Raw genomic sequence first — 17,275 nt, forward strand, 5'->3', positions numbered from 1 at the left:
TACTGGGCAACCCTCGTACAAGCGGGAGGGTAATGGAATTTAAAAAATCTAACTTTTCAGCTTCTTGCACGAACGCTGTGGGCTATATGTTTCGAAATTATCGTATTTTAAGGAACCCTCAGAGAACAAATAGAAGAGAAGAAATTTTCGCATAAGCGTGTCTTCTTTTTCAGAGTGAGGGACGAGTAACTCCATTCGTCTCATTAAAGACACTCCCTGAACCAACGTCTTTTCTTTTCCTTCTTCTAGTGCGAACAGAATGCCGAAGTCAATGCCAGACTTGCTTCGTCTGTATTTGTGGCCGTTGTCACTACTGTCAAAATACGAACACGAACAGTGTCTACTTCAAAGTGAGGATAAACTGACAAACTTTGTACGTGTGCGCGCTTGTTTGACAAATCCGCGGGTACACAAGGGCGACTTTGTTGAAAAAGTTTGCTCGTTTACGGGATCCTGGCTTTTGGGGAACCAATAGTTATTTCCCTAAGAAGGATGGGAGCTCCGCATGACGGTCAATCTGGCCCGTTGCTGCGACTGTGAGTAACTGATTTCAACCGAGTTTGGAGGTCCCTCGGAAAGGAGTTCCGTCAAAACCGTCGTGCCATTTGGCACTTCAGGCTGCTGTGTCAGCGCCGTCTGCCCACATAGCTGACCACGAGTTCCAACTGAAACCATAAAAGGGAGGGACAGGACAGCTACTGTCACTCAAGCTCTGTACAGTTGCACTGATCTTTTCCGTAATTGTTAGTTCTCTGGCGAAATTGGCAGTATATTGTTCGCAAACCTAGCAGAGGTTACAGGTTGTTGCACACGATCAGTCCAACAATACGTGTTATACTTACTGCGCGGCAAACTCCAGAGAATAGCCCTCTTCCACTGGGCACAGACTGCGGTAACCTGATGTTCAGCAAAAGTATCTGGACTGGTCAGTCGACGCACGACAAAGATTTTGTAAATTGCCAGTTTGTGCAGAGTTACGTGAGCAAACGCGGCTGCTCGTAAATGGCTGAACGATTCTCTCAGATTTCTTTCCAAGACCGCGCGCAGCTCCCGTATTGTTCGCCGCTACCGGGCACACGGTCTCAGCAACGCGTCTATTGTTTCCCGCGCAGCGCTTACGGCGAGAGCGAAACATTCTGTGCATCATGTAAATGTAAGTGCAAAAGTCTTTAACATAATTTTTTTATGCGAGGACTGCTCAAAAAATTAGGGAACATTTGTAATTTCGCGCCAATGGTGTGTTTGAGCGAAATGCGCTTGACAGCCTGCACACGCCTCTGTTTAATGCGTAAATGGTCGAAGTTTCACTGTTTCATGTCTATTAGTTATTGTTCAGTGCTGTATTAAGCAGAACGTTGTTTCGCACAGTTTGTGATTTCGAGATGGCACAGTTAGAGGAGGAATGCGTCTGTATTACATTTTGCGTGAAATTCAAAAAAACCTTTATAGAGACGTACCAAATAGTGCTGAAAGCCCAGGCTGATGGGCGCTTAAGGGGAAGGGGGGGTAGGACGTCAAACAGGCCGACTTTGAGCAGGAGAGGCACCACAGGACATTTTATTTTCTACTGTCTATACTTTTACAAATAAATTCATAAAACTTTGTCGGCATCACCAGGAAGGAGTCAGGATTCACAGTCGTAGCAGTGGAAGTGCAAAAACATAGCAAAATAATTTTTTTTAGATATGAAATTTCATCATTTTTTCACTTACTGTTGGCTGCATTTGTTGCCATAGGTACATTTTTCTTCACAAGTAAGAGCTTCTTTGATGAATTTTGCACAGCATACAATCCATACTTACAGCTGTATCAAACTCTAGAATTTTCCACATCTACTGTGGTAAAAATTGAGATAATTAATTACAAAATTTGATTTTTTTCTAAACATAAAGTTTAAAACGTAACAGTTCATTGTCTTAATGTCCATCTGCGCTAAAAATGGATTCGTTTTACATGGAGCCACGAACAGGCCCAGCCGGCCGCTGTGGCCGAGCGGTTCTAGGCGCTTCAGCCTGGAACCGCGTGACCGCTTCGGTCGCAGGTTCAAATCCTGCCTCGGCCATGGATGCGTGTGGTGTCCTTAGGTTAGTTAGGTTTAAGTAGTTCTAAGTTCTAGGGGGCTGATGACCTCAAATGTTAAGTCCCATAGTGCTCAGAGCTATTTTTGTAACAGCTCATTCATTTTTTCATAAATTAAGTAGAGACCAGAGCTTCAGACACCTGTAAGTATGGTTTTTATACTGTGCAAAATTCATCGAACTCTCTCTCTCTCTCATGAAGAAAAGTGTACCTATAGCAACAAATGCAGCCAATTGTAAGTGAAAAAAATGATGAAATTTCACATGTAAAAAAAAATTGTTATGTTTTTGAACTTCCGCTGCTACGAGTGTGAATCCTGAATGCTTCCTGGTCATGCTGACCAAGTTTTATGAATTTACTTGTAAAACTATTGACAGTGGAAATTAAAATGTCCTCTGGTGCCTGTCCTGCTCCAAGTCAGCCCGTTTGACGTCCTACCCCCCTTACGCCGTACTCGGTGTTGCGAGTGGTTCACACGGTTTAAAAATGGCCGGACGGACGTTAAAGGTGGCCCTCGTTCAGGACGCCCTCCGACGTCTACCGACGACGCTCACGTCAGGAACGACAGCGAAATTGTGGTCTCCGAGAGACTGCGCAAGAATGTAACATTTCAGTCGCATCATGTCATGAAATGACGACACGGCATCTTGGAATGCTTCGTGTTGCCGCCGTGTTCGTCCAACGGCACACGAGTCAAGGCCAGAAACACCTTCGCCTCTCAATCTGTGAAAAGCTTTTGGAACTTTTTTTTACTTCCAAAGTTGAAAACCCCCTTGCAAGAACGAAGATATGCAATGACAGACAAGATAAAAGAAATTCGCAAACAATGCTTCGCGCTATCCAGCAAGAGGCGTACCTAGACTGCTTTTGCCAGTGGAAACTACGCTGGGAGCGGTGTATCAATTGTGGAGGAGAGTATTTCGAAGGAAACCATGCACAATAAGAAAAGGTAAGTGTACAAAAAAAAGGTGCAAAACCGGTCAGAATTTTTTGAACAGATCTCGTATTCACTGATGTCGCTAGGAAAGTCATATGGTGATTACCATCGACGTTCAGATAGAGCAATCTGCTTGCACATGGAGAGGAATCTAAGAAAGATATTCAGTTCTCTGGAAGTTAAATTTGTCAAGTTTCTGCGAGCTGAAGGAGAATAACGAAATACTAATTTAACAGCCTTTTTTTAAGATGCTCGACAACAGTGAAAGCGTCATTAAATTAAACGCTTCGGCTACAAACTGTTTGCAGTAAAACAACCACAATACAAGCAAGCAGACATTTTTCTGATTTCATAACCATATCCATACACAAATAAAATAATTGCACAAATAACGACTTTACATCAATCTTCAGTGATTTCCAATGTAGGTAAAGGTATTTTAATGTAGGTAAAGAATATCTACATGGCAGTCCGCAAGAGTCACAACTGCTCGTTAGAAGTAAACAATTGTTACCTAAATGACAACGAATTTCGTTGCGCATGGGACCGTATACGACGACGACGTAACAAAGTTTTCTGCTTTACTGAAGACAAAGTTCCCGTGATTAAGCTGCGCTTCCCAGATTAGACAGATTAATATTCCATACTGATTACACAATACCGCACCCCAACCTTTAGTAGCAGTTGTACAGCAGAAACTGGAAACTAACGGGAAAATACGGAACGTTCAGGAATCTATGTTACTTGCAGGCTGCTGTGGATTTCCTTTAAAGTCAAGAATATGTATTCAAATATGGCACCATTTATTAACCAAATGTCTCTCATCAATTAAACGTAGCGCTGATTTCGGCGGTTGTGGCACAGAGAAATGTTCATCGGTATCCCCACTTTGGATATCCATGGTGCTCTAGACAACTGCCATCAAGATGATAAAGATTCTTAATTTATTTTCAGAAGCTTTTGACATTTGCTCGCTATATTTCAGTGGAAAGGTTACTCTCTTGCGAAATATCTGAAGTGTCTGGACGCTTGACACGCGTCATATGTCGTTACGGGCAGGTCACAACAGGAATGTTTCGTAATATCTCCTTTGTTCCAGAGAATTGCCACGCGGTGTACTGTTCATGATGAAGGAAATGAACGTATGAAGTGGAAACATTGTTACCGAATGTATTAACGCTAGTAAAATGCATAAGTATACTGCAAGGCATGGAATGGGTAGTAACAGTGTAAAAAATATTCATCACCGAGTGAGCAGCTAGTATAATAGTAAAGTTTTCACAACATAAATTCGATTAAAGCTGTTCAGCATAACGTGCAACACGTCGTACATCAATTAAGCGCATGTAGTAGTTTTTCATTGTGATCCCCATTACATTAACAGGACTATTCCGTGTGTGGGTCCGTAGCTATCAGCTAATTTCTGGAAATAACAGTGCCAGAAAAAATAGTTTTACGTAATTTTTCGAAAAATATATAGTGACCCACAATTACCGTCAGCATGTCGCTGACATCTTTACAGTCGCCTTCAGCTGTCGAAAAACATTTTCACAAGACAGAGTGAGTCAAAAAGGGCTTTACACCATTGGAATGATATATGATTTTGGTTCGTTGTGACTACCATTTGTGATGCAGCAAACATCCCACCGGCAATCAATGTCTTCCCACACTAGTTGCAGCAAATCGGGAGTAACTTGTGCAACGGCAGCGTAATTAAGAGTTTTCAAGTCGGCTAAATTGTCTGGCAGGGGAGAAACACCCACACGATCTTCAATGAAACCCCAGAGAAAGAAATCCAGTAGTGCCAAGTCTGGGAAGCGAGGCGTCCATGCGATTGGCACTCCACAGCCAATCTGCAGACCTGGAAAGAGATCATCGAGGAAATCTATAACATCCGTGAGGAAACGAGGTAGTGCAGCGTCTTGCTTGTAGTAGACCATCCCATCTCTCTAACTTTCATCGCTGTATGGAATTAAAGGGATTTCAAGTATATCCACAAACAAAATACCAATAACTATTTTCTCTATGAAGAAGAAAGGGGCGTGCACTTTCAGTTTGCTAAGGGCACAAAACACATTAGTATTGGGGCTTTGACGAACGTGTTCCAGGGTTGCATACGGATTTCCGCCGCTCCACATTCTGCAGTTGTGGGTGTTCACCATGCCGTTGATATGAAATGTTGACTCATTGCAGAAGATAATTGTGTTCAGGAATTTGTCGTCGTCCTCTATGTGATGTAACATTTCCACACCTACTTGCACAAGAGTAACCTCGTGTGTACCAATAATGTTCTGTGCCGTCGTGAATCTGTATGGTTTCAGGTGTAAACGTCTACGCAGTACTCGACAAACAGTCTTTTGTGGAATTCCTGTCTCGCGAGACGCACGTCGCGTTGATGTCTGTGGACTGTTGGCAAAGCTCTCCCTAGCCCATTCGACATAATTATCAACATACACGGTGGTTTAGCATGTCGCGGTGAACAACCCGTCTCGCCAAAGTTCTTGTGCCAAGAGCAAATTGTAAGCCTGCTTGAAGGTCTTACGTCTACAGAGTTCGTTTAATTAAAACCAAAACGTTCCGCATCAGTGAAAGTAGCCATTTTATCAGTGCACTGAGCTGGTGGCGGAATGGGCTACGGACGCACAACTTGAATCAGGCTTGAAGCTGTTTGCTATATAAAATGACACATCTAACGATTCTGTAAGTAATCTCAACAAATTTTTATATCATTCCAAAACCGTTAAGTCCTTTTGGCCACGCCCCGTACTATATTCGAGTTAGTCTCGCGCAGACAGCACCATGCATTGCCGCTCCCAGCGCCTCGCCTACCTACCGGACGCTGAAACTGTCGGGCACTGTCTCCATTATTGCGACGGGGAAAGATAGAGCGACAAATGCCGGCGAAAAAGGTAACTCCTGCAGCAGTCTGTGGCTGTTTGCTGATGACGCTGTCTGTGGTGTGTGGGAAGCCGTAGTCGTTGAGCGAATGTAGGATGATCCAAGACTACGGACAAAACTTCCAATTGGTGTAATAAATGGCAACCGGCTGTAAGTGGCGAGAAACGTAAGTTAATAGAGACAAGTAAGAAAAACGAACCCATAATGGTCGCATACAGTATTAGTAGTGTGGTGCTTGACACAGTCACGTCGATTTAATGTACAGGCGTAGCGTTGCAAAGCGACATGAAATGCAACGAGCATGTGACAACTGTGGTAGGGGAGGCGAGTGGTCGACTTCGGTTTAGTAACACAATTGTTGGAAAGTGTGATTCATTTGTAAAGGGGGACCGCTTTTAGGGCAGTAGTGCGACCCACTGTTGGGTGCTGTTCGAGTGTTTGCGATCCGCACCAGGTCTTATTAAAGGAAGGCATCGAAGCAGTTCAGGGGCGGACTGCTACACTTGTTAGCGGTAGGTTCGATCAACACGCAAGTATATCGGAGATGCTTGGGCAGTCGAATGGGAATCACTGGGCGGAAGGCGACGTTCTTTTCGAGGAGCACTACTGAGGACATTCAGAGAACAGGCAGTGAACGCTGACTGCACAACAGTTCTACTGCCGCCAACATACATTTTGCGTATGGAAGCATACAGACAAATCGTTTTACCATCGCCCAATTTGCCGGTGGAACAGATAAGGAAATGACAAATAGTGGTATAGGGCACCCTCCGCCACGAACCACACTGTGGCTTGCGTAGTATCTATGTTGATGTGGATCACACTTTAAAAGGACATTCTTTACTTTTATGAAAGCTGTATCACTCTCACACAAAATTATTCATTTTCCACTCTTTGTTTCGTATTGCGCTGTGCATGAATGATTCAACACACAAACCTCTTAGTCATCTAGGTTCGTTTGCGGAAAATGTTGTTTGAAACACGTGAAGTACCGTTTGGCGTACCATCTATTAGTTGACGTTAGCTATAAACGTGTCCAACGCAACGTGAAAAAGCGTTGCCGGTAAAGCATTTGAATTCACAGCTGCTGAGCAAAATAGGCATGGAGGCATATGACACTGACAAGAGCTACGATCCATTGGGTACAATTTGTTATTGCACGGCTGAAGAGAACAGATCGCTGTTTTTAAATTTGAAAATCTCTTACTTTTACATAGTACCTCTATCAATCAACGTGTTTTGTTCGCAAGTTCCTGCTTGTAAAAGAAAGAAAAGATCATATGCTGTCAATTCTTAAACTGCGTAACAACAGATCCACAGAAGGAGACAAGATGGCTAAACTATCATGGATAAATAATAAAAAAAGGAGAACTGTATTGGAAAAGAAGGTTTTTCGCCCTTTTTTCCAACTGAACGGACTCCGTACCGAACAAATATCCTGGAAGTTCGGCATTAAACGTATCTGTGACTGTCGAAATCTCTACCGAACACACAAACCTTTTGCAGTAGTAAATTTCTTTGGATTTGACAATAGATGAAGTTGAGAGATGCATACTCCAAATAATCCTCAAACAATGACAGAGCACCTTTGTAGATAAATTAATTGTTTACGAAATGTATTTTCCAAAGCGAGCTTACTCCCACCAATTTTTTGCTCAGTTTGTCCAGAAGACTTGTGTGGTAATCGCCAGTTATTGTTTAATACTTCATATGGACAACAACAACAATCAAATTCGCACTACAGAAATACCTTTCCAGGAGATGATATTGACCCTGGCGTTTTTACCGTCGTCATCTAACCACTGCATTGATTGCAGTTTCGTTCCTGGCGTGAAATAGCGGTGCAAGTCACCTCCACTGTTGATAATCGACGCAACACATCAATAAGATTTTTTAAAGCGCTACAAACGTTGAGACATTCCTTCTTCTCACATGTCATTGAGAAAGAAAATTGCGACCAGTTACACTGCTTTATTGACATAGGAGATGCTGAACACGTACACGAGTGACAAGAACACGGCGGACAGAGGTGTTTAGCTTTGTTATATTTACATCCGCCGTTACGTCAGCGAAGTGATACCGTTGGCTTATCGAAGAACAAGATGGTACACTGATGCAACAATTATATATTTTCTATACCTCTTCCTGTATATTGCAGATTCTCATTCATGGCTTTAAATGTATAGGTTTTGTAACGATGTGGGTTAAGAAAATAATCTTTGCTTTACAAAGTAAGAAACAGTGCCAGCAGAAATACTCATCACTGCACACATGATATTTAAGATACACATGTAGCAATGTATAAATTAAAACTTTTCCTGAAGTAAAACTTTTAGAACTACCTTCAAACGAACAAGCTTCTGTAGACTACAAAATTACAGAGACACTTATCTTCAAGTACACAAATATGAAAGTTGTAGGAAAGTTCGTCGCTGTGATGTGACAGCCGAAACTAGGTAACTGTGAAATTCAGTTAATCATTCACAAAATGTGGCAGCTTGGAGTTTCCCTGCTGAGTGATACTTCCGGGAATAGATGTTCCGAAGCCGTTGCCGGTAAGATAACGTTCTGTCATTTGCTTACTGTCAAAATGTAATACACGCAGCACACACACATCTGGCACAAAGCTTTATCATATTTAACTCTTCATGCGAAACTGATCGTACGCATGCTCGTTCTTCTCATACGCCCTTGGTGTCAGCTTTTCCTATTCACTTCTACAGCTGATTGTGAGGCTTTCTAGATGGTCTTGGGATGTCTTCTTCTTCTTCTTCTTCTTCTTCTTCACATTCCAGATAAGTGCGGCACCGTCTGTATTCGGCAGTTCATCTCGAAACTTTACTCGAGCACCAACGAAACTGGTATAGGCATGCGTATTCAAATACAGATTATGAAATGTCCCCTTAGAACAATTATAGAAGACTGTGCTTAAACTGACACACAATATCTTTAGCGCAACGCAATCTGACTTCCAAAAATCCCTACGAAAGAATGACCCTGACTAGCATTAACCTATACGTTTCACAAATCACTTACCTCACAAAAATCTTCGTTACTCAAGCTACTGCAATACAGCGAGCGCCACTACTGCCAGCTAAATAAAAGATTCAAACTACGGAAGGCACTAACTACTGATAGGTATAGTTAGCAAATGAAAGATTTTAATAGAGAATAAACAATGTATTTACCTTAATAGTCATAATATATATATATATATATATATATATATATATATATATATATATATATATATATATATATATATATATATATAAAGTTCATGACACCAATTCTTACAAATTTCAAAACTCCGCCATCTCTCTCCCCACGTCCACCACTGCTGGCGGCTCACCTACAACTGCGCAACGCAACGCGCTGTTAGCATCCAGCTGCCACTGCCCAACACTATAATGGCAGACAACAATGCAAACCAGCCACAGACTGCACACGGCACAGCCAGTGATTTTTATACAGAGCGCTACGTGGCGGCGGCGTTACCAATAAAAAAACCTAAACAGCCTACTTACAAGATATAGGAAAACACGGAGAATACGAGGGTGCGGTCGGCAACGCCTATCTAAGACAAGTACCTGGCACAGTTGTTAGAACGATTACCGCTGCTACAATGGCAAGTTATCACGATTTAAGTGTTTTGCCGGCCTGAGTAGCCGTGCGGTTCTAGGCGCTACAGTCTTGGAACCGCTAGACCGCTACGGTCGCAGGTTCGAATCCTGCCTCGGCCATGGATGTGTGTGATGTCCTTAGGTTAGTTAGGTTTTGAGTAGTTCTAAGTTCTAGGGGACTGATGACCTCAGAAGTTGAGTCCCGTAGTACTCAGAGCCATTTGAACTGTTGAAGTGTTTTAGTCGACGCACGAGCGGTGGAACGGAGCATCCCCGAGGTAGCGATGAAGTGGAGATTTTCCCGTACTATCATTTCACTAGTGTACTGTGAATTTCAGGGATTCGTTAAAACATGAAATCTCCGACATTGCTACGACCGGAAAAATATCTTGCAAGAACGGGGCCACCAACGACTGAAGAGAATCGTTCAACGTGACAGAAGTGAAACCTTCCGCAAATTGCTGCAGATTTCAATGGTGGGTCATCAAGAAGTGCCAGCGTGCGAACCATTCAACGGAACATCATCGATATGGGCTTTCGGAGCTGAAGGCCCACTCGTGTTTACTTGACGACGGCACGACTCAAAGCTTTACGCCTCGCCTGGGCCCGCCTAAACCAACATTGGACTGTTGATGACTGGAAACATGTTGCCTGGTCGGAAGAGTCTCTTTCTAAATTGTATCGAGCGGATGGACGTGTACGGGTATGGAGACAACCTCATGAATCCATGGACCCTGGATGTCAGCAGGGGACTGTTCAAACTGTGGAGTCTCTGTAATGGTGTCGGGCGTGTGCACTTCGAGCGATATGGGACCCTTGATACGCCTAGATACGACTCTGACAGGGTGCACGTTCGTAAGCATCCTTTCTGATCACCTGCATCCATTCATGTCCATTGTGCATTGTGCATTCCGACGGGCAATTGCAGCTATACAATGTGAGACCCCACACGCTCAGAATTGCTAAAGAGTGGTTTCAGGAGCTTGGCTGGGATGTGTTGCAACGTGGTGTTCAGAAGAAATCTCCGCCCCTCTCGTACTCTTCCGGATTTATAGACAGCCGTGCAGCATTCCAGTTCCCTCCTGCACTAGTTCAGACATCGTATTGTGGGACTTATGCGTGTTCGCGCACGATATTAGGCAACTGCACCAGTTTTGGCTCTTTAGTTTTTTTGTTGTTGTTGTTACAGGCATTCATTTCACCTTGTCATCGACGGTAACACAATAACTCAGCTGAGTGCGCAGGCGGGCGACAGCGCGGCGACAGGTGCCGACTGGCCGCTGCAGGCCAGGCACAGTGCCGCACGTCACACGCGGGGCCCGGTGTGCGGGAAGCCCTGCGCGCGGCTCTGAGGCGGCTGCTGGCCCCCACAGAGGCAGTACGCGCACGAGAAGAGCAAATCCTAGCTGGTCGCCGCAGCTCGGCTCTGCGTGCAACAGGCAGGGTGCGACAATTTCTCCGTGACTACTGGTAACTAATCGAAACAGTGGGAGAACGGAGACACACACAGGCTCGATACTATCGTCGGGCGGCTAGTGGGGCGCTTCCAGCGGCTTCCGCGTAGCAGTGTAGCACATGGCTCAGGTTAGAGCAGGAGCAGCTCTCAGCCACTTAAGCTTGTGTCGCGGGACAAAGCGAGGCTGGCGACTCACGCACCAATATAAGTTATACCGATTTCTCTGTTATTGTATAGAATTGTCCTCCTTTCTTCATTTTGATCAGTTTAAGAGCACGTTTAAACTTTTTGTCTTATTATCCTCTCACAATCAGTTCATGAATTCTGTACACTTTTCCTTCCATTCCCCCAACCATTTCTTCTCAGTCTTCTTCTTAAGCTTCTCGGAGAATCTGTGGCTCGTTACTATTGTTTCAAACCATAGATATATTATTATGCTTTCTTCTGTAATGTTCAAATCTTGTAAATCTCCCTTCATTTCTGTTATCCTGACGATTTTAGCCTCTTTCAATTAACAATGACCAGTCTTTTGAAGAGTACTGTGCATTCTTAAAGTACAGTCATAGAACTGCAAGCATCTCTTACGCACAATATTACTCAACTTTTCTATTAGCACATGCAGAGATCTGATGTTCTTTCCACTCAAATTCCACTTTCTTTTGAGGCACCATGTCCTTCTCACAGAATTTTCGGCTCCACTTTTTCAATTTCCACAACGTTAAAGTGTGCTCGCAATGCTGATGCACAGAGTGCTTTCTGTAAAAGAACCGTCTTATAAGTTCGCACTTCAGCACTGTGCAATATTGCTTTTTGTTGAAGCGGTTCAAGGGATTTCTCTTGGCATTTGTGTGTCTGACTTTGTAGTACAGTCCAACTCTGAGCATCGTACTATGTCTCCCAGGTCGTTGAAACCCCACACTTCGTTTTTAGTAGTAGTTTCCTGCACGTTTGATGTAGATTTTTCGTTTAATGTGTTTTCTCCTAAGATATTTAGGGCCAACCTTTACCGCAGATGGCGTACTTTTTCTCTGACATTTTCTTTCTTTTTTTAGTCTTAGTGACAAATGTTCAATCCTCAACGAAGTCTAAACACCTACACTGGTATTGCATTCAGAATTTCCCAAGTATATACCTCTGCAGTATTTTTGCCATTCTCTTTTACCTTTGTCAAAAATTAGATTAAACACATGGGTGACAGAGGTTCTCCTTCTCGAACACACGTATGCATCCCAAAAGCCTCAGATTTCAATAAGAGATTTTAATTTTGAAGATGTATTTGTGCGAATCTGGCAGCTTAGTCCTCTAGTGTTGCTCTTCGCTCTCTCTACAGTGTCAAAAACAATCTGTCGACGGAGTGATAGTTCTTCTTGAAACCCACGAAGGTGGCAACTGTACTCGTACATCAGCCGACCCTTAGCGTCGTCTGCTGTTCTGTACACGATCGCCCCTTCTTCAATATTGTAGTCAGAAATTAGGTGCTCAGTTTTTGAAGGGTTTGGCTTGTATGGAAACACATTCCACACAAGCCATGGCAACGAGCCAATCACGTGGCAAATAGAAATAGGACTACTCGACCACTGTTCCGCAGCTGCAGTCTGCCGCCGTCGTTCACCACCACGCACGTGACTTCACCTGCGCACCTGCCACACACGTGCAGATGAGCCGTCCAAGATTGACATCGATCGACGCCTCACGTCGCACGGTGTACAATTTATCAGTATGCCGCATGCCTTTCTGATTGCAGACGACCTCGGATTAATAAAGGAAAACTATTAAGCGAGGCTGGAATCGACAAAACACCTTGGCAATGTGGCACGGCTTTCGTGTATCAGACCACAGGCACGGTCAAACATTGTGTAGAGTACGAAAGATACACTCGCCTTGCCCAACCCACTGCCGACCGGGCATTCCATGCAATCTGATAAAACGAAAATTGCGGTACTGCAGCGCCGGCTCGGGATTTTACTATGAAAGAGCCCGCTGACTTTAGAAATGGCGGAAAACATAACGCGTAGAACCTCTTTGTTTCCAGAGTTTGTTCTCAGCGAAGGCGACAATACGCCGAGGCCCACGTAGAGAGCCAACGTACCAGACGGCTGAGGTTCGCTCATCTGCCATCGGGAACACTGCCTGTTGGTAGTGCCATCAGTCCTGCTATTACGACCCTGAAGCATGTGCGTAATTTCATGCAGCGCGCCAATAAATTGTGCAACACGGGAAGCCGATGTTAGTTTCCGAAGGCGCACATGAAGTGTGTCAGGCGCCCAGATGTAACGTCCGTGCGAGTTGTTGAAAGAACAACCGGCTGCAATGCTCGTTCAGGACGGTTGACAGTGGTTTCTCCAGATTATCAGCTTTCGTGTTATAAGAAACGTATGAAGGAGCATAGGAAAACGCGGTAAGAGTAGGTGGCCGTTTTCTGGCGCGCAGAGATCTGCGACCGCCTCACCTACCTGCATCTTGACGGCGATGATGATGGAGTTGAGGTCGGCCCCCAGGGGCTTCAGCACCACCAGCCTCGTAAGCGTCAGCGAGCACAGTCTGCAACAAAAGAGCACTACGTGTAGGGCACCGCCTTACTCCCTCCTACACACGTACTCTCAGCAGACTACTTATTAATGCATGGTGTCTGTTCTTACGGACACGTCCGAAAGAGCAAACACTACGGATTTATATATAATTGATTCTTCTCGATGGCCGATGGATCCGCCACATTCAGTGCAGATGCACAGTTATGTTTGACCTCCTGCGGGAATCTTTGACTAGCGAGCACGAAGGACACGCACAGAGAATGCGGACAGGTCGCGCTAGGTGGGAATGTACGGTCGGCCGACGTAGTCCACGCAGTTGTGATAGACGCTGGGTCCGAGTGGCGCAGTGGTTAACCTAACTTCCCAGTACCAGGAGATCCCGAGTTCGAATCACGGTCCGGCACACATTTTCATTCGTCGTCGCTGATGCGCCACAAAGTGTTGATGCAGCTGTCATCAATAACCCCTCCCCTCTCTTCCCCTCCCTCCTCCTCCTTCAACTTGCCCGACACCTATAACTGACAGACGGAGAGGTATAGTCGCAATTTCTTTACACACCGACAGCATTTTTTTTTATTTGCACTGACTACGAGGTCATATCCCTCTTCTTCAGTAAACCAGCAGACAACAGTCCACAGGTACAAAAACGTGTCTTTAGACTTCTACCACTCCGTTGGCAAGTCACTGCAACTAACTCAACACGGTAGATATTTCTCTCTCATGACGTTGGAGCACAACTTGCATCACCGACATGGCAATTCAGCTGACCCTTCCGATAGTTTTACGCAATCCACAATACCTTCAAAGACAACGTGCGATACTGTCATTTTCTCTCCCTCTCCATGTGCAAACTATTAGCTCTACAGAAAAAAAAATGAGCAGTACCTTTTTTAGGAAATTTAATTTCCATTTTGTACTAGGATACGTCTTCGCTGGAGACCAAGGTTTTAGAGTCATTCAAGAAGAACACATCTGTAGGTCACTTTCGTACGTTTCTTCTGAATGATTAGAAAACTACGGCCCTTAGTCAAAAAATCCCAGTACAAAATTTAAATACATTAAATTCCTATAAAAATACCCTATTCATTTTCCTGTAGGACTACTAGTTTGCGAGTAGCGAGAAAGAGTATATGAAAATCTTGCGCGTAGTGTGTGAAGGCATTTGCACAAACCCTACAGGTAAGACCAGCTGGATGACCCTGTATGTACCATTAACAATCTCGAAATGAATCTTATTCGATTTTTGGTCAGTTTTTCTAAGCTTCTATTTCGTTCTTAAAATGAAGAGAAAGCGTTCAGTATTAATGAGTTCCAACGGTTGAATGACCCAGGAAGACAAAGTTCGCTGTCATGTTCTGCAGTCCCGGTTGGTGTCACTACACCTCGTTTGGGATAATGCGTCTGTCACTACGACCATCAACCTTATATCACTGTCCCACGAAACTGGCAATCGGTACACAGAATACGATTATACTAATCACGAGCTGATTCCACTTTCCTCCACTGACAACACCACAACATTCTACAACGCACAAAAGATTGAGTAAAACTTGCTACTCGCATGTGATCGCTACACTATGAATCTAATAGGAAATCGAGTAAACTCCTCCGTGAAGACTTGCGATGGGTTTAAAACGTCTTGCTATGTGTTGAAAACGATACACTGAAAAGGCAATGTGACAGCTTCCTCAATTTTCCTTATGCAGTTTGTACAAAGGAACGTAATCGAGACTTCAGGTTATGCAGCTTTCGCCGAGGTCTTTGACGAAACCCTTTTGCTCATAAGGTTCCTGACATTCCTCAAAATGTAAACCCTCTTTCTCTTGATACATCTAATAGCATGCTTCCCCTCCCCCCCCCCCCCTCTTCCCTCCCTCAAGCGTCTGAGATAGGTCATAAAAAATTTAAAACAATGATTGTTCAAAAATATATTAATTTTGTAGCGCACATCTTTCTGAAGATGTTTGATATGTAAAACACATATAGTCCAGGAAATGTAAGTCATGTTATCTGATCTTACGTGTGCCAAAGTGCAGTGTCATGCCTCTTCACACAGCATTCTTCTATCGCACGTGACTGCGTCGAATTCAAACATTTATATTTTGTAATGGAAGCCATCAAACCTATACTCAAGACACTGCAAATTAAAATATCCTGTTGTCTCTCTCCTGCCACAAGTACGCTGGTTTGACAGCCAATCCCCTTAAAAAAAACTCGCAACCAATACTGGGTGGGATTATTTGTAACTCTTCCGAAATTTAGCACTATTTATTGCATATTAGCTAATAACTTTCTCTTTGGTGTGACATAAAATTAAATAGTGGAAGCATAAAACCAGGAAAGACAAGAGACAAGCAAGACAACACACATTTCTTCAGTCCTTAGGTCCAAGCATCTTTCCCTCTCTAATCTACCTAAAACTTTACACTGCATGTTTTCCTCTGTGCGAAAGAATCTGTTACCTCACCAAACTTCGTCAGACGTTTTGCTACATGAAATACTGAATAGAAAACAAGACTGGTGAGGTTTCCAGATTTGATTATGTCTATTCTGTCAGTGTCTGATAGATAAATGGAAACAGGACTTTCTAATATTGCAGCAATTGCAACACACGCGAAATACGCGAGACTTTGGGCACAAATGGTCATTTTTATCTAACTCACATAAATAACGACAGAGTATGATTCACGAAGTAGAATATCAAAAGCGTATTAGGTCTACCAGAAGCAAAAAGTTTTATATTAGGAAATAGTTTCACATTTTACTCGTAGGCTCCAGTTTCTCCAGCATGAGACTGAACAGTAGTAGTACGAAATTTTTATATAAATTTGGAATCGTCGTATTCTCTCATATAGTTTGTGTGGTGTCCTCGTTTCTTCTCCTTCCTCGTTCTATCAAACAATCCCGTGATCACTAATTCTGTAACTTTTCTTGCCACTGTCGAAACTTATTCTCCAGTTAACTTCACTAACCCTGCCAGTATCACCAGTTTATCCCTCTTTTATGCTCCGGTTAGGCGCTATTATGTGCTTGCACAAAGTGTTTTCCGCGTTATCCCGACACCGAATCAACCACATAAACAGCGATTGTCATTCAGCCGTTCAGGTTTATTCGACTCAGCTTGCATAGCCCGGTCCCCTTTCGTGTACGGGAAAGTTTGTACATGTGATGGGGATGCCCCTGGCAGAGACATCACGTACATTATGCGCGCATTCAAAAATAAACTTATGATTCCTTCAGGAACCAACTTAGAATGTGTTAAAAAACCAATAGGGATGCGTTTGAAAATCATATGAATCATCGATATACCACGTGCGCTGGTTGCTAGGCGTTTTGTGAAACAAGGGCTTTTTTTTATTTCTTTTTTAAGTATTTGAGTTTCGCGCCCCCTGAAACTTCTGCAGATAGACCGGTTAGCCGCCTCCCACCCTCCCCCACGTCCAGGCCTGTTGCGACAACAAAGCAACGGCACGTTCACTACGAAAACCTTAAAACCATAAATTGCCTGGTTTTTCCAGGTACAATACTTCCTATGAATGTTCCGCAAACTAGAACCTGAGAGACGCTGCTACGTGCACTACAGAGAGATATGACAATACAGTAAATAATACAGTAACTAACAACTGTCAGTAGGAACTACTAGCTTAAAGGGAATTTTTTTCGTCCCGTATTTCCAATACGTTAATTCCATACAGTATTAGGGATTAGTTTTCTAATGGACAACACGATCTCTGGGGCTCGTTCAGACGAT

General features: G+C 43.6%; 1 protein-coding gene across 5 annotated transcripts in view; it reads right to left on the reverse strand.

Annotated features, from left to right (window-relative positions):
- LOC126329352 (phosphofurin acidic cluster sorting protein 2) overlaps nucleotides 1–17,275 on the reverse strand; it is a 668,535-nt gene that overhangs the window by 219,420 nt on the left and 431,840 nt on the right. For all 5 annotated transcript variants that reach the window (XM_049996154.1, XM_049996187.1, XM_049996211.1 and 2 more), the window contains one exon: nucleotides 13,447–13,534. In XM_049996154.1, the coding sequence (XP_049852111.1) occupies nucleotides 13,447–13,534 (88 nt within the window). The remainder of the gene's footprint in view (nucleotides 1–13,446; nucleotides 13,535–17,275) is intronic.

Source organism: Schistocerca gregaria, chromosome 1 (assembly GCF_023897955.1).
Source record: "Schistocerca gregaria isolate iqSchGreg1 chromosome 1, iqSchGreg1.2, whole genome shotgun sequence".
Classification (NCBI taxonomy): Eukaryota; Metazoa; Arthropoda; class Insecta; order Orthoptera; family Acrididae; genus Schistocerca; species Schistocerca gregaria.